General features: G+C 44.9%; 2 protein-coding genes across 3 annotated transcripts in view; both read left to right on the top strand.

Annotated features, from left to right (window-relative positions):
- The window catches only part of gnsa (glucosamine (N-acetyl)-6-sulfatase a), a 48,008-nt gene extending 38,140 nt beyond the window's left edge, over window positions 1–9,868 (top strand). For both annotated transcript variants that reach the window (XR_011596738.1, XM_070900288.1), the window contains one exon: window positions 9,786–9,868. The gene's annotated coding sequence lies outside the window, so the exon portion shown is untranslated. The remainder of the gene's footprint in view (window positions 1–9,785) is intronic.
- A 61-nt stretch (window positions 9,869–9,929) lies between these two features.
- On the top strand, window positions 9,930–15,786 carry LOC139280678 (small ribosomal subunit protein uS9). Its single transcript, XM_070900290.1, has 6 exons — window positions 9,930–9,964; window positions 10,065–10,116; window positions 12,401–12,502; window positions 14,963–15,059; window positions 15,465–15,512; window positions 15,601–15,786. The coding sequence occupies exons 2-6, from the start codon at window positions 10,069–10,071 to the stop codon at window positions 15,744–15,746; spliced, it is 441 nt and encodes a 146-aa protein (XP_070756391.1). The 5' UTR covers window positions 9,930–9,964; window positions 10,065–10,068; the 3' UTR covers window positions 15,747–15,786.
- Window positions 15,787–22,322: the final 6,536 nt, after the last annotated feature.

Below are 22,322 nucleotides of genomic sequence, written 5' to 3'. Positions count from 1 at the left end.
ACAGTATGATCATGGCTGATCATGCAACTTCACTACCCCACTCCCGCCTTCTCTCCATACCCCCTGATCCCCTTAGCCGTAAGGGATCTAACTCCCTATTGAATATATCCAACGAACTGGACTCAACAATTTTCTGTGGTAGAGAATTCCACAGGTTCACCACTCTCTGGATGAAAAAAGTTTCTCCTCATCTCGGTCCTATATGGCTTACCCCTTATCCTTAGACTGTGACCCCTGGTTCTGGACTTCCCCAACATCGGGAACATTCTTCCTGCATCTAACCAGTAAATAATTTTATTTGTTTCTATGAGATCCCCTCTCATTCTTTTAAGCCCAGCCGATCCAGTGTTTCTTCATATGTCAGTTCTGCCATCCCGGGAATTAGTCTGGTGAACCTTCACTGCACTCCCTCAATAGCAAGCACATCCTTCCTCAGATTAGGAGACCAAAACTGCACACAATACTCAAGGTGTGGTCTCACCAAGGCCCTGTACAATTGCAGTAAGACCTCCCTGCTCCTATACTCAAATCCTCTCGCTATGAAGGCCAGCATGCTATTTGCTTTCTTTACTGCCTGCTGTACCTGCATGCCTACCTTCAGTGACTGATGTACCATGACACCCAAGTCTCGTTGCACCTCCCCTTTTCCTAATCTGTCACCATTCAGATAATATTCTGCCTTCCTGTTTTTTCCACCAAAGTGGATAACCTCACATTTATCCACATTATACTGCGTTTGCCATGCATTTGTCCATTCACCTAACCTGTCCAAGTCACCCTGCAGCCTCTTAGCATCCTCCTCACAGCTCACTCTGCCACCCAGCTTAGTGTCATCTGCAAACTTGGGAGATATTACATTCAATTCCTTTGTCTAAATCATTGATGTATACTGTAAATAGCTGGCGTCCCAGCACTGAACCTTGCGGCACCCCACTAGTCGCTGCCTGCCATTCTGAAAAGGACCTGTTTATTCCCACTTTTTGCTTCCTGTCTGCCAACCAGTTCTCTATCCACGTCAATACATTACCCCCAATACCATGTACCTTAATTTTGTACACTAATCTCTTGTGTGGGACCTTGTCAAAAGCCTTTTGAAAGTCCAAATACATCACATCCACTGGTTCTCCCTTATTCACTCTACTAGTTACATCCTCAAAAAACTCTCTAGATTTGTCAAGCATGATTTCCCTTTCATAAATCCATGCTGACTTGGACCGATCCTGTCACTGCTTTCCAAATGCGCTGCTATTACATCTTTAATAATTGATTCCAGCATTTTCCCCACCACCGATGTCAGGCTAACCGGTCTGTAAATCCCTGTTTTCTCTCTCTCCCTCCTGTTTTTAAAAAGTGGGGTTACATTAGCTACCCTCCAGTCCATGGGTACTAATCCAGAGTCCATGGAATTTTGGAAAATGACCACCAATGCATCTAATATTGCGAGGGCCACTTCCTTAAGTACTCTGGGATGCAGACTATCAGGCTCTGGGGATTTATCGGCCTTCAGTCCCATCAGTTTCCCTAATACCATTTCCTGACTAATAAGGATTTCCCTCAGTTCCTCCTTCCCGATAGACCTTCGGTCCCCTAGTATTTTCAGGAGGTTATTCGTGTCTTCCTTAATGAGGACAGAACCAAAGTATTTGTTCAATTGGTCTACCATTTCCTTGTTCCCCATTATGAATTCACCTGATTCTGACTGCAAGGGCCCTACATTAGTCTTCATTTAATCTTTTTCTCTTCACATATCTATAGAAGCTTTTGCAGTCAGTTTTTATGTTCCCTGCAAGCTTACTCGCATACTCTATTTCCCCCCTCCTAATTAAACCCTTTGTCCTCCTCTGCTGAATTCTAAATATCTCCCAGTCCTCAGGTTTTCTGCTTTTTCTGGCCAATTTATATGCCTCTTCCTTGGATTTAACACTATCCCTAATTTCCCTTGTAGCTATGGTTGAGCCACCTTTCCTGTTTTATTTTTATGCCAGACAGGGATATACAATAGTTGTAATTTATCCATGTGATCTTTAAATGTCTGCCATTGCCTATCCACCATCAACCCTTTAAGTAATCATTTGCCAATCTATTCTAGCCAAATCACGTCTCATACCATCGAAGTTTCCTTTCTTTAAGTTCAGGACCCTAGTCTCTGAATTAACTGCGTCGCTCTCCATCTTAATGAATAATTCTATCATATTATGGTCACTCTTCCCCAAGGCACAACCAGATCGCTAATTAGTCCTCTCTCATTACACAGCACCCAGTCTAGGATGGCCTGCTCTCTAGTTGGTTCCTCGACATATTGGTCTAGAAAACCATCCCTTATACACTCTAGGAAATCCTCCTCCACAGTATTGCTACCAGTTTGGTTAGTCCAATCAATATGTAGGTTAAAGTCACCCATGATAACTGCTATATCCTTATTGCACGTGTCCCTAATTTCCTGTTTGATGCCATCCCCAACCTCCCTACTACTGTTTGGTCGTCTGTACACAACTCCCACTAACGTTTTCTGCCCTTTGGTGTTTCGCAGCTCTACCCATATAGATTCCACATCATCCAAGCTAATGTCCTTCCTTACTATTGCGTTAACCTCCTCTTTAACCATTGACGCTACCCCACCTCCTTTTCCTTCCTGTCTATCCTTCCTGAATATTGAATACCCCTGGATGTTGAGTTCCCAGCCTTGTCTCCGTAATCCCAATTACATCATATCCGTTAACAGCTATCTGCGCAGTTAATTCGCCCACCTAATTACGAATTCTCCTTGCATGGTGAGCAGCCTTTTATATTGAGCCCTCCACACCTATACAGGTGACCCTCCGGTCTCCCACCTCAGTAGCCTCTGGTGGCACACCTTATGTGACTATACAGTTAGTATACATGGTCTACATGCATGACATCACTTTCCCCCAAGTCTTTAATGCAAATTGACTCGTACATTGACGGTGACCTGGGCTTTACTTTTCCTGGTTGACCATTGGAGGGTCGCTTCTAGCTTGGGTGGGTTGGTAGTGAGATTTGTTGCCAGTGGAGGTCCCCGTGGTTTCTGGTTGAGTCCATGACTTCTCCATTCTTCCCCACACACAGAGATCATGCTAATGGCCTGTTACATGCAAGTTGCATTTAAGTTCATCACATGGGTTTTACATTTACATCTTGGTACATTTTGTTGGGTGGATTACAGTTGCGTTTCTTTGTGTGGTACATTTACATGATCAGTACAGGTATATCAGTACGGGTACACAAGGGCAGTCTAGTTCCAGCACGACTGGATGAGATCCGAGTCGTCTGGTGGCGGTGCAGCACCCCATGCTGGTGGGTCTGTGGGCGAGGTGAGCTCATTTTGCTCGAGTTGCCAGAGCTCAGGGCTCTTGCCGTTATTCCTAGTGTCGGGCAAGCCCAAAGACAGCTGATGTGTCTGTGACCGCCCTGTCCTTTTCGTTTGCACAGTGTCGCTGCTGTTCCCTGGAAAGCGGTCTGAGCGAGTGACTGTTTCGTCTAAGCGACGGTGGGGCTGCCTCATCTTGTCTAGCAGTTCGCAGAGCACTGCTGACTCACTTTCCTTGAGGGCACCGTTGTGAACACTCTAGTTTGGGATCCTGACTGGTCCAGGTCCCTTTTGGAGGAGCCATTGCGGGTGACCCTTCGCTCTTGGGCATTGCCGTGGTGGCGAGTGGGTTTGTGGGCTGCGCCTTTTCCACCCGGGTGGTGGGCGACAGTAGCTCACTACGAGCATAGGCGCAGTTTACTGTTTCTGGCCCGTGGTGGTTCATGCCATCGGGTGCCTGCAATGTTAAGCCGATCTGAGGCAGGGTATCGCTACTGGTGCCTCTGCTCTCCAGGGATTGTTTACTCTGCGGCTTGTCTATTTCTATCAGCTGTGTTGACACTTTATGATACATCGTTCTGGTCCAGGGGATGCAGACTACAGCATCGGGTAGCCCGCTAGACCTGTATACGACTGTTCGCTACATTGGCTGATTGCAATTTGCACCTGACATTTTGCTCATTACAGCTGGACTTTTACATTGGTTACCAATTTCAAGCAGTTCATTCAAAAATGGCGGGTTGCTCGCCTCCTTTAAAATGGCCTTACTACTTTTACCCCAATCGTCTTCCTTGTGTGGAACCACGTGTCATTGCTCCATTAGCGCTGCACCTCATGGTTTGGACACGACCTTTTCCCTGTCCATGATGTCGACTGCCGCGATCTTCTTTCCCAGGTATTCTGCCACTGAAGCTGGGAAGGCGCCCTCCCCAGGAGTCCTGCCACTGAAACCAGGAAGGTACATTCGAGTCGTCTCGGTTTAATCATCGCCACGCAGTCGTTATGAGCGGTCTGTGCCTCGGGGGCTGCGCGGATCTGCTCTCCGGCGCCTGGTCCAACTGAAGGCGGGGGCTTGCTCTGCCTCTGAGCACGGGGAACATCGATCGCTGGAGGGATGAAGTCTTCCCACTTCCAATGAATCTTCCCCATCCATCTTCTTCCAAATAGCGTTGGTCCATCACCTGAAACAATCCACAATGGTAAATTGTGCACCGCGCCATCATGGGATACACTTACATCCACACTACCAACAACTGATATCCGTTCATTGGTGTAGGTGCGCAGCTTTGCCTGAACCGGGACCAGCTTGGATCGTTCAGCTTGATCGATAGCTTCTCAAAGGCTTCCTGGCTCATTACTGACTGACTTGCCCCCATGTCCACTTCCATAAAGACTAGAACGCGATTTATCTCGACTTCCATTATTACTGGAGGACAATCTGTGGTGCAGGTATATACTCCATACACTTCGTCCTGGGACTGAGCTGCCTCTCTAGCCATCTCCTCGTAATCCGTGCTGGATTCACAGCCATCTGCTGACTCCTCTTCCACGTGGTGAGTCACAGCTCTTTTGCACATTCACTGGAGGTGGCCCTTTGTGCTGCAGCCTTTGCACACATAGTCTCTGAACTGACACTGATGAACCCTGTGATTACCTCCGCAACGCCAGCATGGTGCTACTCGACTTATGTTTGCACCCTTCAGCGGACTCTGAGTTAAAGGATTCGGGGGGCCTGTACGCTCTGCCTTGGGCAGATTCACGTTCAACAGTTCTGCCTGTGAAAGGTGCCATTCTATTTACAGTACTTGCCGGGTTTGCGTCCTGAGAGTGAGTCATCATCTGCTCGGATGCTGCAGCTTGAGGTCATGAACTCCTGGCTAATGCTGATGGCCTTCTGCAGAGTGACAGTGGTTTCGGCAGACAGTAGCCTGTGAAGAAGGGCCTCATGACCGATGCCAATTACGAAAATGTCCCACAACACATCGGTGAGGGATGTGCCGAATTCACACAGTCCTACCAGCTTCCTGAGGTTGGCAGCGTACTTTGTGATTTCCTGGCCTTCGGCGTGGCAGTGTGTATAAAATCGATGCCTGGCCATGAGGATGCTCTCCTTCGGTTTGAGTTGGTCCTGAATGAGCACTTTCAGCTCCTCGTATGACTTCATCGTTGTTTTCTCTGGTGCAAGCTCCTGACGAGGCCGTGACCGTGGGCCCACAACTGGTCAACAGGATAGCTCTGCACTTATCTGCCAGCGTGGCCGAATCATCGCCTAACAAATCGTTTGCTATGAAATATTGATCGAACCGCTCTGTAAAGGCTTCCCAATCTTTACCCTCTGAGAACTTTTCTAATGCACCAACGTTAGTCATTTTTGCGTGAAAGTTCGTAATCTCGTCGCCAGTTGTTGTGTTTAATACTCTTATGAATGACTCCACGAGGTCTTGTATTGTACTTGAGCTGTTGTGACCTTAGTCCCATTTATTGTAACTCCAGAATGAAGCATAAGCATGGTGGGCAGCCTTTTATACTGGGCCCTGCACACCTATTGCAGGTAACCCTCAGGTCTCCCATCGCTGTGCCCTCTGGTGGCACACCTTAGGTGACTATACAGTTAGTATACATGGTCTACATACATGACAGATAATGGAAAGGGAGATCCACTATTTTGTGCAAAATTTTGACAGCATCCATCACATGCCAAACATCATGCCTCGAAGAGTTAAAAGTATATGTAAAACAGAAAGACAATACTGGGACAGGCCTCCATAATAGCCAATCATTACAACACAAGTCCCCATTTTACCAATGGCAAGCCACAGGAGATCAGCTACTAATGTCTATTTACTTTGGGTGGTGGGAGAGAAACAGAGAATCATTTACACAGCACGTATTTCACAATAGAAAACTGTTTTAAAGTACATATAATCTGAGTTCTGAAGAATAAGAAATGTCAACACGAGCACGATCCCAGGTAATGGATTTTGTGCATTACTGAGCTAATTCAAAGCTAATTTACAGCTCTTTGATTTATGAAAGGTTCAAATAGAGAACTCGAAGCCAAACATAACAGTATTTGTACCAGCAAGAGATTTATCAAAGAAGAATTGAGAATTCTTAAGAATGCAAATAAGGTTGAAACTGAGGACAAATTAAACACATTTATTTGATAACTTGGAGATCCTGGTAAGTTGCTCTGTGATAATTTACAGGGTAGCTGCACACCAAGAAGCAGTGGACAGGACTTCAAACAGGCCTAAAAGTTACTCTGGGAAACCATGGTGGCATGTTCAACAGGCTGTGCTCCTAGAAGAGCCTTGTTAGACAAGAGCACGCCGGAGTTAGATCTGTAACACTATGATCCTGATTCTCTTGTGTAGCGAGGCGCCACTCCCAGAATGCAGCCATGCTAAATTTGCCCTAATACTGGGAATGCAGCTCACACAGCTCTGAAATTGTGTCCCCTGCCCCCCACTATTTGCAATGGAACAGTTCTGTGACACATGGAGGACTCTGTAATTGATGTTGCAGGAGCCACTTCCACAATCATAGGTTTCAGCCAAATCTCTCTTCCTACGCTAACAAAAAGCAAAAAACTAATAAAAGCTGCAAGTCTGAAACAAAACAAAAACTGCTGGATACACACAGCAGTCAGTCAGCCAGCATCCATGGAGACTACTTACAACTTAATGTTTCAACAAATTGCATTTATACAACATCTTTAACATAGAAAAATGGCCAAGGTGCTTCACAGAGGCATAATGAAACAAAAATGGATATCAAGCCAAAAAGGAAATATTAAGGGCGACTGAAAGGCTTTGTCAAAAAGGTGGGTTTTAAGGAGGATTTGAAAGGAAAAGAGGGAGGTGACAAGGCAGAGGTGTTCATTGAGTATATTCAAAAGCATGGGGCTGACACGGCTGAAGGGATAGTGGTGGAGTGAGGGGAGGTGCATAAAATGCCAGAATCAGAGGACAGAGAATTCTGGAGAGAGGACTAAGATTTGATGAGGTTATAGAGATAGGGAGGGCAGTAACCCTGACAGGATTTAAACTTGAGGATGACAATTTTAGTTTAAGGGAGTTGGAGGACCAGAAGGTAATGTTCGTCAGCAAGGACAGGGGTGATGGGTGAATGGAACTTAGTGCGGGATAGGATATGGGCATCAGAATTTTGAATGAAAATGAGCTGAAGGTTACAGAGCACTATGATGGGAAAGCATTGGAATAGTCAGGTCTGGAGGTGACAACAGAATAAATAAGAGTTTCAGCAGCAAATGGACTGAGGCAGAGGCGGAGTCAGGCATTGTTACGGGAGGTGGATGTAGGCGGTCTTTATGAGGGAGGTTATGGTGTCAGAAGCTCAGCTCGGGTCTAATGGCATGAAAAGCTGAGAACAATGTGCCTCAGCCGTAGACAGTGGCTGGAGAGAGGGGTGGAGTCAGTGGCAAGGGTACGGAGTTTGTGACGGGTACGGAGTTTGTGACGGGGCCGAAGATGATGGATTCTGTCTTCCCAATGTTTAACTGGAGGAAATTGCTGCTTATCAAGACTGGATGTTGGTCAAGAAGGGAACCAGTAGAGGTAGCTGAACAGATGATCTCAATCTTAAAGGTTCATGAGCTCTTTACAACTATCGGAAGCGAAGTGGAGGAGGCAGGGGAGAGGATTTTAAGGATACGATTGATAGTGCAGTAAGGTAGCCAGGGGGTTATCTCTGATCTCCAGGATGATCTTGGGAGTAATGGTCAGTTTTGGCAAAGGATAGTGACACTCGATAGTGCTTGATGTGGTCCAGCCAGATCTGATGCTGGATGGCCAAATCAGTTGTACATCAGATACACTCACATCAGCTCTCCATGGGACTTGGAGTGAAGATGGGGTCTATATAAAGGCAAACAACTAGGATGGGAGAGTAATGTTTTACTGGGGGCAAGGACATCAAAGGTGGAAGTGAGGACGTGGTTGAGAAAATCAGCAACTCCAGAGTATTGTGGTGAATAGGCGGCCAAAAGTTAGATAGCTGCGAGATTGAACATGCAGCTGTAAGTGACTTGGGGAGTTTTTTTTTTCCAGGGGCTTACAGAAGGGGGGATTTGGGTAGTGAGGGACACAAAGAAGTGGTTGCAGATGACCATGTCTATGATTGGATAGAGAGGCCCCAGGAGATAACAAAGTGGCGAGTAGGCCATGAATATGGGTAGGAGAGCCTATATGGAGAAAGGTGTTTAGGGAGGACAGTGATATCAGAGAAGAGAGGGCAATACGAGTTGACCTGGGAGATTGAAATCACCGAGGATGAGAAGTCACTCAGCTCAGAGGCTGAGGGGGCATGGAGTGAGAGCATCTCGAGCAGAAAAAATTGGGATGGGGTTGAGGAGTGGGGCAGTAAAGAATAGGGATTTTTTTAAATCAAACTTTAGCTTTAGATAGATTTTTTTAAAGGAAAGGGCATTAGGGTTATGGGTCAAGGTGGGTAGATAAAGTTAAGATACAGATCAGCCATGATCGAATTGAACAGGCTTAAGGGTCCGATTATCAGGTCATTGTCACGTTGCTATATATAGGAGCTTGCTGTGCACAAATTGTCTGTTGTGTTTCCTACATTACAACAGTGGCTATAGTTCAAAAAGTATTTCGTTGGTTGCAGAATGCTTTGGGATGTCCTGAGGTTGCGAAAGGCGTTACATAAATGCAATTCTTTCTTTACTCCTGGTCCAGACTTTCTCCTCTTTTTAGTGCCAATTGCAATGCTTTTTGTCATTAATCAGCAACTACATTAAGAAAATTTGCCTCCTTTTAAAAGGGTCACAAATATTAAACCTAAATTGTAAATAAAGCAACAGGACACTTATTTCCCAGCTTCCGCACCAAGTCCCGTTCACCCATCACCCCTGTGCTCGCTGACCTACATTGGCTCCCAGTTAAGCAACGCCTCAATTTCAAAATCCTCATCCTTGTTTTTAAATCCCTCCATGGCCTCATCCCTATCTCTGTAATCTCCTCCAGCCCCACAACCCACAAGATATCTTCACTCTTTTAATTCTGCCCTCTTGAGCATCCTTGATTATATTCGCTCAAACATTGGTGGCTGTGCCTTCTGTTGCCAAGGCCCTAAGCTCTTGAATTCCCTCCTTAAACCTCTCTGCCTCTCCATCCCCCCTCCATTATGACGCCCCTTAAAACCTACCTCTTTGACCAAGCTTTTGGTCACCTGACCTAATTTCTCCTTATGTGGCTGGGTGTCAAATTGTTTGTCTTATCATCATCATAGGCAGTCTCTCAGAAATCGAGGAAGACTTGCTTCCACTCCTGAAGTGAGTTCTTTGGTGGCTGAACAGTCCAATACGATAATATTTATAACACTCCTGTGAAACACCTTGGGACGTTTTACTACGTTACAGGCGCTATATAAATACAAGTTGTTGCAGACTCTCTCTCTGCTGTCCATTGCCTTCCAGCTCCAGCCACAGCCAATAGCTTTCTTGCCGTCAGTGTTCCTCACGCACCACGCGTCGACAGTCGCGAAAAAAAAAAGCGGAGAATCGTAAACCGAATGAGCGTCGCAAAATAACTCTTGATTTGGTGGGTCGGAAACCCCGTTCTCTCTTTTTACTGCTGCTCGGCTTCGCAGAAACAGGTACGGTCAGCTTATTGAACTGGCGGCCATGGAACTGTGAAGATTTTGCTGCGAAATCCCGCTGCTAATCCGGTGTGTGTTTTTGTCTTTTATCATCTAGGAAGATGCCCGCCAAAGGTCCTTTGCAATCCGTCCAGGTTTTTGGGCGAAAGGTGAGGCGCGCGAGGCTGGTTGTTCTCCCCTCCGCCGGCGGATTGGCCCCTGCGCGTGCGCCGCGGCTTCCGTGGCGCCCAGGCCTCGTGGCGCGGTCCGAGCGGCGGGATGTTCAGGGCCGGCCTCCCGTCAGTGCGAGGGGCGGTTCTTTTCTCATCCCGGGATCTGCGGGCTGGGAGCCCCTGCCTCCGATCTCTGCGTCCCATGCTCCCGGGGTTCTGGGGCCCTGGGGAGAGAGAGAAAGGGCGCCACCCGTCATTTCACTCTCCCATCATTTTACCCCCCCCCCCCCCCGGCTGACTCTTGCTCTCCTCAGTTGGGACTTTCAAATAAACCTTGCGGGAGGCGAGCCGGCCTGGACTGTGTGTGCTGCTGGTATGAGCGATCGGAGCAGCCCTGATTGGAGGCAGCGGCCTCTCGTTTCTCATCACTTCCTGGCCGCCTTTGGTTACTGCAATCTCCACAACCGACTCCATCGGACATCACACACTGTGTATTCTTCCAAAATAAAGGGGGTTATTTGTCTAAAACTTCAGCTCTTTGTTATTCTGTGGGTGTGAGGAGGTCTGTTACTCGGAAGAAGATGCAACTCTTTTAATCTATCATGTTGTTGACATTAGTGTACATCTTGGTTTTGCTTGAGGTTACTTAACGTTCGCTGATCCTATTAAAACTTAGCACATAACAGAAAATTTTGCTTGGACTACTAAAGTTAGATATTCCTTTCGGGTGATTTTTAAGCCCCCCTCTGTCTTGTGTATTTGATAGTCAGTCTGTATTGTACCCTTTCTAAAGCTTAAACCTTCCTATAGTGTGGCGCCAAATACAGCGCACAGGCAATCGAGCCGATATAAAATCTTGCCCTCACTCCCTCTGTGCCTATATTTGAATCATTGATATACAGTGAACAGAAGTGGCCCCAGAACTGAACCCTGAGGGACACTGCTGGCCACACCCTGCCACTCTGTAAATACTGTCGTTAACTCCTACTCTCTGTTTACACCCTTGTAACCAATTTTTTAAATACAGTTTGCCATAGAAAATGGGTGCAGGAGTAAGCCATTCGGTCCTTCGAGCTTGCACCACCATTCAATATGATCATGGCTGATCCTGCAACTTCAGTACCCTATTTCTGCTTTCTCTCCATACCCCTTGATCCCTTTAGAAGTAAGGGCCACATCTAACTCCCTTTTGAATATATGTAACGAACTGGCCTCAACAACTTTCTGTGGTAGAGAATTCCACAGTTTCACAATTCTCTGAGTGAAGAAGTTTCTCCTCATCTCAGTCCTAAATGGCTTACCCCTTATCCTTAGACTGTGACCCCTGGTTCTGGACTTCCCCAACATCGAGAACCTTCTTCCTGCATCTAACCTGTCCAATCCCGTCAGAATTTTATATGTTTCTGAGACCTATTTATTCCTACTCTTTGCTTCCTGTCTGCCAACCAATTCTCTATCCATGTCAATACATTACCCCCCAATACTATGTGCTTTAATTTTGCACACTAATCTCTTGTGTGGGACCTTGTCAAAAGCCTTTTGAAAGTCCAAATACACCACATCCATTGGTTCTCCCTTGTCCACTCTACCAGTTACATCCTCAAAAAATTCTAAAAGATTTGTCAAGCATGATTTCCCTTTCATAAATCCATGCTGACTTGGACTGATCCTGTCACTGCTTTCCAAATGCACTGCTATTTTATCTTTAATAATTGATTCCAACATTTTCCCCACTTCCGATGTCAGACTAACCAGTCTATAATTCTCCCAATTTTCTCTAGCAATATGTGTGGTGCCTTGTCAAAGCCATGCACACTATCTGCTGCATTTCCCTCATTTACCATGTGTGTTATCTCTTCTAAGAATTCTGAGAGAGCTTTGTTGAGCATTATTGTCGCTTTTGCAATCTGCGAGCTTACATTGAACTAGTTTCTCTTTATCTAGATATCTGGTCATTTCATCCTTCATTAAAGACTCCGAAAAGATCCCTACCACAGGTGTTAAGCTAACTGGGCTGTATTTACCCAGATTAACACACTCCCTTTTTTAAATGGGTACTCCACGCTCCTGGCCTCGGACATGCTCGGTAGAACCGTGCAATATATTTTCTAGGGCCATTGCAACTTTCTCAGGATACCAGGATGTATCTCCTTGTGCTTTGTCTTCCTTTAGCTTAACTATCATGTTAAAGATTTCCTGTTTATCTATCGTAATATTGCTTTTTCATTTGTAGAATATCCTATAGAAAAGCCGGCTTGTAAACTTTTTACTTGCTTTACAGAAAACAGCAACTGCTGTTGCCCACTGCAAAAGAGGAAATGGCCTTATCAAAGTAAATGGAAGGCCTCTGGAACAGATTGAGCCAAGAACTTTACAGTACAAAGTGAGTGAAGTTTCATATGAAATGATCTGTGTCCGCTTATCCCACAGGGTTTGCATTTTATATTACTGCTGCATATTATGACTAGATTATTGCAGTGTGTTTGGATCTTACAAGATAATGTAGCAACTGCACGTAGACTTTGCCTTTTGTGGGTTAACAACTTTGGAAGACGTCTGAGATTTAGAACCGTCTCCTTTCCTCTGATATGATAATGAGCCGTACCAATCAAGAAGATCCTGGGTTCTGTCCTTATTGTTTAGAAGTGAGGGTCTGAGCCTGCAACCTTCAAGTGAAATCCCAGCTTTTAGATACTCAATCCAATCTTTTCCTCTTTGATTCAGAACAGCATCGTTGAGGGTGTCCCACTCGCCTGCTCTTTGCACGATTGACAAGAGTGGTACCGTGAACGATTCTAGAATTCCATGTTCATGCCAGGAATTAGTGGAGGAGTGATTCTTTCTATAAAACACTTCCAGACTGTTAATTAACACTTGAATTGACACTTGCTGAACCAGGGTGGGAGGACAATGCATTTGTCCCATGGAGGAGAAATTAAAAGAAAGATCTTGCATTTATATCATGTCTTTCACATCTTCAGGATGTCTCCAAGTACTTTATAGTTAATAAATTACTTTTGAAGTGTAGCCACTGTTAGTATGTAGCCAAACATGACAGCCAGTTTGTGCACAGCTAGGTACCATAAGCAGCTGTAATGGTGTTGGTTTAGGGATAAATGTTGGCCAAAGCAGCAGGTGAGGTTTCAGTCTTGCGTCTCATCCAAAAAAACGTATTTGCAGCAATACAGCACTTCCTCAGTCTAGATTATGGGGTCAAGTCCTGTAGTGGGACTTGACATCGCGACCTGCCTCGGAGGTGTGCGAGGTGATACAGCTGTAAGGTGACTGAATAAGTCACATTCCATTTTTTTTTTAAAGTATTTTGCCAATTGAATTCCACGTTTTTGCTCCACTTATCTCTGAACTGCAAACCAATGGCTTTTCCTTTGTAACATCGGAGAGTTTACGGAAGGTGGGAAGGGAACATTACGAAGTAACCAGCATGATCAAACTGCAGATATTTCTCCTGCTATACCTTTATGTGACTTAATGTATGAAAAGATGTGCATACTATTTTCTGCATCTTGGTTGTGGGTGGAATGATGAATTGCAGGGACAACATTCCAGCATAATTCCACCTGATAGTTTTAAAATGTTGGTCTTCTATGTAATTTGGATCTGACAGACCTGTTTAACAAACTATATGTACATGCCATTTTGTACCTTAAGACCTACTTCCCTCATTTCGAGAAAATATTCATTGGCGCACTGTTCCTCAATCCATTGGTTAGCACAGATAATGGTCCTGTGGGCCCCTGGATTATTCTGAGAAAAAGTACCGTGGCTTAAATATTACATGGCTTTTGCAACAATGCTTAACCTTAAACTGGGTCTGCACAGCTTTCAGCCCTGGTTCAGCTCCAAGATTACTAGAATTCGTTTTCATTAAAAGTTAATTTCCGTCGTTTTCATTAAAAGTTAATTTCCGTATAGTTAACTTTCTTTATTAGAGGTCCTTTTACTTTGGCTCTTAGCCATAACATGGTGCTGCAATTAAGGACTCTTGTCATTGGAGCGGAGATGAGTTATTTTTGAGTCTGTCCACTAAACTTGGACCAAATTTAATTTTGTGGCTATGAATGTTTTCGGATTATCCTCTCCTGAACCTTGTTTGTATTCTCATTAATTGCATTTGCTGTTCCTTTTTGAAAATAGTCTGCAGTGGAACCTAGGGCTTTAACATTCCTTTAACAATGCAGAAACTTAACAATGGTTCTTGTATCTTTCTAGCTAGTTAAACATGAAGTTGCATTGATAGGGGTGCCTGGGCTGTTAAAGGGATTATACAATATTCCGAATTCTGTACTTCTTGGCCGTTGCTGCATTCTTGTCGCTAAACAAACTACTTCTCAAAAAGTGTTTCTTGATCATGGATAGTTACTGCTTATTACACTGGGCAGTTATGGAGTAGTTTTGCTAATTGTTTGATTTAAGACAGAATAGATGTATACTGTGCGTATGATGTGGGAATTGTACGGTTCAAATTTGAATTGGGGAAAGTTTAGCTTTATTTATAAACTAGAAATAAGGTATATACAACTTTGGGCTTTTTTTTTTGTTGAAATTTGAGGATTATTTATTTCAGAGGAGTATGAAGTACCATTGCTGCTTTGTAGGGTTTTTCCCCCTTCAGTTTTCATGACCGGATGCGTATCCATCCTGTACTAGCCTTTATGACGTAGAAAATTATGCTGGAGCGGTGAGGGGGTGATGTGATGGAGGGACACAAATACTTACACCTGACCTTTCTGGGCAGTAGAATATCTTATTAATGCTGCTTTTGTAGTGGTTTCTGTTGTGTTTGAAAATGTTTTAAACGAACTATAATTTTCTTTCTATATAGCTGTTGGAACCAGTTCTACTGTTGGGTAAAGAAAGATTTGCTGGAGTCGACATCAGAGTTCGTGTGAAGGGCGGTGGTCATGTAGCTCAAATCTATGGTAAATAACGTTGTGTTGTGTATTGGGAATTGCTTCCCAATCAGATTGCCTGGAAAAAGTTTTGACCCACATATGAAACCTTTGCTTCTCCCGCCTATCAATTACTGGCTCCCAAAGAGGGGAAGTTTAAATCTTTGGTAGTACATGAGCACATATTGTGCATAGTGAGGAAGCATGAATGAGACCTGGGAGCTTCAGCAGGGGGAATGACAATGAACAGGACTAGGTTAATGACATGTTAGTATGTTATTTGAATGAGCTAAAGTTCCCTCCACCACAGTGATCCCAATTATCAGCTCCCAAACAGAGCTAGAAATTGAACATGAGTGCATAGGAGTAAGTGATCCCATAGCCTTGTGTAACTTTTTTGATGGTGCATAATGTGTTTTTTTTTCTTTCTTGCAGCTATCCGTCAGTCCATTTCTAAAGCATTGGTGGCATACTACCAAAAATGTAGGTTCTTCTCAGTTTTTTACTTTTAGTACATTTCTGCTGTTCTGATTTGGGCAATTTTAAAATTACAAATGTTGTTGCTTTGCAGATGTAGATGAAGCCTCCAAGAAGGAGATCAAGGACATCCTCATACAGTATGACAGGACCTTGCTGGTTGCTGATCCTCGTCGTTGTGAGGCCAAGAAGTTTGGTGGACCTGGTGCCCGTGCCCGTTACCAGAAATCTTACCGTTAAATTTTGTTTTTGATTGCAGCAAATAAATACGTAACTCAGAGACTGATTATTTTGTATTTCTAAAATATTGCTTTAAACTACAGCAGTGGATGATGTATCTCTCAATATTGGTCAATATACTACTGATTGTAGAATTATAGAATTTTTCTACACAGCAGAAAGCTGTTAGCCTGCTGGTCTGTGGGCTGCTTTGTTAGAAATAACCTCATTACGGCTATCTCTGGTCATAGAAAATAGGTGCAGGAGTAGGCCCTTCGAGCCTGCACCACCATTCAATAAGATCATGGCTGATCATTCACCTCAGTACCCCTTTCCTTTAAATTATCAGGATCGAGTGCAAACCAGTATGGTGGGTATATTGTGTTTAATCGGAGTTTAAGATGAAATATAACACATTCGTTATACAGCAAAGACATATGATCGTGACAAGTAACTGATACCGATTGGACTGACAGTTGGCACATGTGAGCTCTCCATCTGTGGCGACAAGCTTTCAGGAGGTCACTTTTTTATCCTATTTTTATGGGTGGGCCTGAACTGGGATATTGAGAAGACCGTTTGACCTAGAGGTTTCCCTAAAAACTTACTTTCCAATGCTGTATCGAGTTCTTTGGATTCTGAAACAAATACCCTCCCTAAAGATGTCTCATGATTTTGGCTGCATGTCTTGTTTATACTTTCCCGAAGATGCCTTCCTGTGGAATTCGTTTCATCTCTCTTATCCAAATTCTCTCGGGTACAATCCTTACAAGGCATAGTCCTTTACCCATTGAACTACGAGGCCCAAAGTTGGGCTTTCTCACTTCAACCAGCCATTATCTCCTTTACGAAATAGGAAACTGCCTTGTGTTCATGCTAACATCTACCAGTGTTCTGTTTAAAAATAGGGGATTGAAGTTAGTTTAACATACATAAAATACATAAACAAGGTTCAAGTCTTAACTCAAAAACAACAGATAATTGCATTGTAACGGAGATTGTATATAATACTATACCCTCTGTAGGAAACCAAAACATTAGCACTTCTAAGCATCTGTCTAGTCTGAGGAGACTGTCTGCAATTCGAACATAGCCATTTACATACAGCGTTCTTTGCATCACAATTTTAATAACCATATACATTTTTAGTCATCTTTAATTTCTACCAGCTCCACTTTCTCCCTTACCCATTTAAATTTTCTTTCCAATTATTCACTTCCTTTTTAAAAGGTATTCTGGATTTTGCTTCCACCACTTTGTTGTAGGGCATTACACGCCCCAACTGCGCTCTACGTAGAAAATAATTGTAAACTTTGTTCTTTAGGTGATGACCTTTAATTTATTGCCTTTAATTGCTGACTCACTAACCAATGGAAATAACTTTCCCCTAATATTTACTGTTAACATCTTGGGACAGATTTTGCTTTCAGTGGCAAATGAATGGCGCTAGTCATTAATTACACTTGCACTTGTCCAGACTTTCTATGGGATTTTTGCACTGGAACTTGCTACACATTAGAGAGCTGAAACAGCACAATGCCTTTGATTGGAGGTCTGACACCTCAGTGAATAAGGCAAGCATTTGTATGTCCTTAACCAATCAGATTGTAGAATCATTAATGAGCAGCACAGAGGCGGGAACTGGGTTAGAATAGAGAATTCAATGTCAAATCAGGTATGGAAAGATGGGATTAGGAAAAAGTTTTTTTTAAATCTAGATAATTACAGTCTGAAGGAATGAGACTCCACACTTGTAAAAGTTCATTTACAGTGTTGGGTTGTTGGCAGTAATTAAGATATGCCATGCCGTTAAAAAAAATTACACTCGTAAGGACATGTCCTAACTTTCCTGGTGAGCTTAGTGGGTATATATCATGCAAGTACAACAACTTCACAAAAGCAAAAATAATGTGGCTGCTGGAATCTGAAATAAAAACGGAAAAAGCTGGACATCTGAGGGTCAGGCAGCATCTGGAGAGAAACAGTTAACGTCTCTGGTCAATCACCCTTTGTCAGAACTGGCAAAAGTTTGAAATGTAACAGGTTCTTAAGGAACTGAAAGGGGACGGGGAGGAAAGAACAAAAGGGGAAGGTCTGTGATAGGATGGAAGGCAGAGATTTGAGAGACGAGGATGATGGGCCAAATTAAGATGGTAATGGCATAAATTAGGAAACAAGATGAGTCTAGATGCGGTGTGACTGGTGGAATAATTACTAGCTGCCATGGGAAACAAGGGGTTTAAAAAAGATGCATCTGTACTGATAAAATGGCCGTGTCTCTGGCTTTCCATTATCTGATTGCTGATTGGACCCCTTGGAGGATAAGCCCTATCCCTGAAGTTTCTCTGAAGTGTGTAAATGGAACCGCCCAGCCCAAGTTCTGACTGACTTTGCAAATTGTAATTTGATCCATTCTGACTTCAGAGGACAGATCTCGAACAACCCAGCAAAAGCCACCAAGTTACAGCTGAAGTCCCTTACCCTAGCGAAGTGCATCCCTCCCCCAGCCAAAGTCCCTTATCCCAGTGCAAGTGCTGCCTCCCCCAGCTGAAGTTTCCCCTCCCCCCGCGCCATAGATGAGGCATTCTGTGGGTCATGGATTGTTAACAGGTTTATTGGGTATGGGGTATGAAGTCAATAGTGACAGCGCCGTGACTTCTGGATTTCATCCACTCCAACGATGTCCCTGATGCACTGAGGTTTCCGAGAAATGTAATCTGTCTTCCCCAGGTTCCCTATTTCCCCTCCCCCTCCCTCCCATATGTCTCTCTTCCCCCCTACCGCCCCTTGCCCCCGGCTGCCCCTCTCGCCCGCTGCTTCTCTCCTCGCCGCCTCTCAGCTCAGTTGGAGGCTCAGCAGCTGGCTCGGACAACGCGGTTAAATGTGTGCCTTCACATGCGGTTTGGGGCCCCACTCCTGATTCTGGGTGGTCGGGGGCAGGGTCTGGAGGACGCAAGCACAGAAGGAAGAGAAAAGTGTTAGTACAAGTAGTCAGTCTGATTAAAAAAAGGGAGAAAAGAGAAAAAAATATGGGCAGAGGTATAAACAGAAAATATTGGAAATCTCATCGGGTCAGGCAGCATTTGTGGAGAGAGAAACACAGTTAACGTTTCATCAGAACTGACGATAGTTCAAAATGTAACAGATTCTTAAGGAAGTGCAGGGGCCCTGAAAAGGAGGGTGGGGGTGGAAAGAATAAACTGCAGGTCTTACTGCATTTGTACAGGGCCTTGGTGAGGCCACACCTTGAACATTGTGTAAAGTTTTGGTCTCCTAATCTGAGGGAGGACATTCTTGCTATTGAGGGAGTGTAGCGAAGGTTCACCAGACTGATTCCCGGGATGGCAGGACTGACATATGAAGAAAGATTGAATCGACTAGGCTTATATTCACTGGAATTTACTAGAATGAGAGGTGATCTCATGGAAACATATAAAATTCTGACGGGACTGGACAGGTTAGATGCAGGAAGAATGTTCCCGATGTTGGGGAAGTCCAGAACCAGGGGTCACAGTCTAAGGATAAGGGGTAAGCCATTTAGGACCAGAGATGAGGAGAAACTTCTTCACTCGAGAATTGTGAACCTGTGAAATTCTCTCCCACAGAAAGTTGTTGAGGCCAGTTCGTTAGATATATTCAAATGGGAGTTAGATGTGGTCCTTATGGCTAAAGGGATCAGGGGGTATGGAGAGAAAGCAGAAAGGGGTACTGAGGTGAATAATCAGCCATGATCTTATTGAATGGTGGTGCAGGCTCGAAGGGCCAAATGGCCTACTCCTGCACCTATTTTGTATGTCTATGTTTCTATGTTTAAAAGGGAAGGTCTGTGAGAGGGTGGAAGGCAGAAAAGATTTGAGAAACAAAGGGGACGATGGGCCGAATTGAGATGGTAATAGCACGAGTTCGGAAACAAAAGGCGAGTCTACATAGGGTGTAAATGGCGGAATAATTACCAGCTGCCATGGAAAACAGAAACAAAATCAAAAAGGGGGGGGAGTTTTTGTAAAAAAAAAGGGGAAGAAGGGAAACAAAATGTAGGCAGAAGCTACGGTCTGAAATTGTTGAACTCGATGTTGAGTCCAGAAGGCTGTAAAGTGCCTAAACAAAAGATGAGGTGCTGTTCCTCAAGCTTGCGTTGAGCTTCATTGGAACAGTATAGGAGACCGAGAACAGAGAGGCCAGAGTGGAGCGGAGAATTAAAGTGACAGGCGACCAGAAGCTCAGGGTTACGCTTACAGACTGAACAAAGGTGTTCTGCAAAGCGGTCACCCAATCTGCATTTTGGTCTCCCCAATGTAGAGGAAACCACATCGTGAACAGTATACTAAATTGAAAAAAGTACAAGTAAATCACCGTTTCACCTGGAAGGATGTTTGGGCCCAAGACAGTGGGAAGGGAGATGGTAAAAGGGCAGGTGTTGCATCTCCTGCGCTTGCACGGGAAGGTGCCGTGGGAAGGGGAGGGGGTGCTGGGGGTGATTGCGGAATGGACCAGGGTGTCACGGATGGAGCGGTCCCTTCGGAATGCTGAGAGGGGAGGGGAAGATGTGATTGGTGGTGGGATCACGTTGGAGGTGGCGGAAATAGCAGGGGATGATCTGTTGAACATGGAGGCTGGTGGGGTGAAAGGTGAGGACAAGGGGAACCCTTTTGTGGTTCTGAGAGGGAGGGTAAGGGGTGAGAGCAGAAGTGCGGGAAATAGAACGGACACAGTCGAGGGCCATGTTAAACACGACGGAGGGGAATCCTCGGTTGAGGAAAAAAAAAGACATCAGAGGCACTAGTGTGGAAGGTGGCATCATCAGAACAGATGTGATGGAGACACTGGAGTCCTTAAACGATGAGGGGGTGGAAGGAAGTATAGTCCAGGTAGCTGTGGGAGTCAGTGGGCTTATAGTGAATGTTTGTCAATAGTCCCCAGAAATGGAGCCAGAGAAGTCGAGGAAGGGAAGAGTTGGAGATGGAACATGTGAAGGTGAGGGAAGGGTGCAAATTGGATGCAAAGTGAATTCAATTTTCTAGTTCAGGGCAAGTGTAGGAAATGGTACCGATACAGTTATCAATGTACTGGAAAAAGAGGTGAGGGAGGGGATCTGAGTAGGACTGGAACAAAGAATGTTCCCCATATCCCACGATAAGGTAGGCATAGCTAGGATCCTGCAGGTTCCCATATCAACACCTTTAATTTGGAGGAAGTGAGTGGATTCAAAGGAGAAGTTGTTCAATGTAAGAACAAGTTCAGCCAGGCAGAGGAGGGTAGTGGTGGATGGGGACTGGTTGGGCATCTGTTCGAGGGAGCACTGGAGAACAGAAGAACTGGAGAACGGGACAACAGGAGAACTGGAGAACATGTGAACTGGATAACATATGAACTGGATATTTGGAGAACTGGAGAACTAGAGAAGAGGAACACTGGGGAAATGGAATACTGAAGAATAACAGAACTGGAGAATTGGAGCACTGGAGAGCATGAGAACTGGAGCACTGGAGAACTGATGATCAGGAGCACCAGAGAACTGGAGAACAAGAGCACTGGAGAACCGGAAATCAGACCACTGGAGCACTGACGAACAGGTGCACTTGAGAGCAGGAGAACAGGAGCACTGGAGAACATATGAACTGGAAAACTGGAGAAGAGGAGTACTGGAGCACTGGAGAGCAGGAGAATTGGAGCACACGAGGGCTGGAGAACTGGACAACAGAAGAACTAGAGAACTGGAGAACATGAGATCAGGAGCACTGGAGAACAGGACCATTGAGGAGCAGGAGCACTGGAGAACTGGAGATCAGGAGCACTGGAGAACAGGAGCACTGGAAAACAGGACCATTGAGGAGCAGGAGCACTGGAGATCAGGAGCACTGGAGAACATGTGATCAGGAACACTGGAGAACAGGAGCACTGGAAAACAGGAGAACTGAAAGAAGAGAACTGGAGCACTGGAGAACAGGAGATCAGGAGCACTGGAGAACAGGACCATTGAGAAGCAGAAGCACTGGAGAACAGGAGATCAGGAGCACTGGAGAACAGGACCATTGAGAAGCATGAGAACTGGAGATCAGGAGCACTGGAGAACATGTGATCAGGAGCATCGGAGAACTGGAGAACAGGAGCACTGGAGAACTAAAAGAAGAGAACTGGAGCACTGGAGAACAGGAGCACTGGAGAACAGGACTATTGAGAAGCAGAAGCACTGGAGAACAGGAGATCAGGAGCACTGGAGAACAGGACCATTGAGAAGCATGAGAACTGGAGATCAGGAGCACTGGAGAACATGTGATCAGGAGCACCGGAGAACTAGAGAACAGGAGCACTGGAGAACTAAAGCACTGAAGAACAGGAGATCAGGAGCACTGGAAAACAGGAGAACTGAAAGAAGAGAACTGGAGCACTGGAGAACAAGAGCACTGGAGAACAGGAGATCAGGAGCACTGGAGAACAGGACCATTGAGAAGCAGGAGCACTGGAGAACAGGAGATCAGGAGCACTGGAAAACAGGAGAACTGTAAGAAGAGAATTGGAGCACTGGAGAACAAGAGCACTGGCGATCAGGAGCACTGGAGAACAGAAGATCAGGAGAACTGAAAGAAGAGAACTGGA

The sequence above is a fragment of the Pristiophorus japonicus genome, chromosome 15, assembly GCF_044704955.1.
Source record: "Pristiophorus japonicus isolate sPriJap1 chromosome 15, sPriJap1.hap1, whole genome shotgun sequence".
In the NCBI taxonomy this organism is placed as follows: Eukaryota; Metazoa; Chordata; class Chondrichthyes; family Pristiophoridae; genus Pristiophorus; species Pristiophorus japonicus.
This window is presented reverse-complemented; position numbering and strand designations above follow the sequence as displayed.

Excerpts from the sequence above, each read along its gene's own strand:
- LOC139280678 (XM_070900290.1), top strand. The coding sequence starts at position 10,069 with ATGCCCGCCAAAGGTCCTTTGCAATCCGTCCAGGTTTTTGGGCGAAAG. Across the intron at positions 12,503-14,962 it reads CAAGAACTTTACAGTACAAA|CTGTTGGAACCAGTTCTACT; the intron begins GTGAGTGAAGTT and ends CTTTCTATATAG. Across the intron at positions 15,513-15,600 it reads GGTGGCATACTACCAAAAAT|ATGTAGATGAAGCCTCCAAG; the intron begins GTAGGTTCTTCT and ends GTTGCTTTGCAG.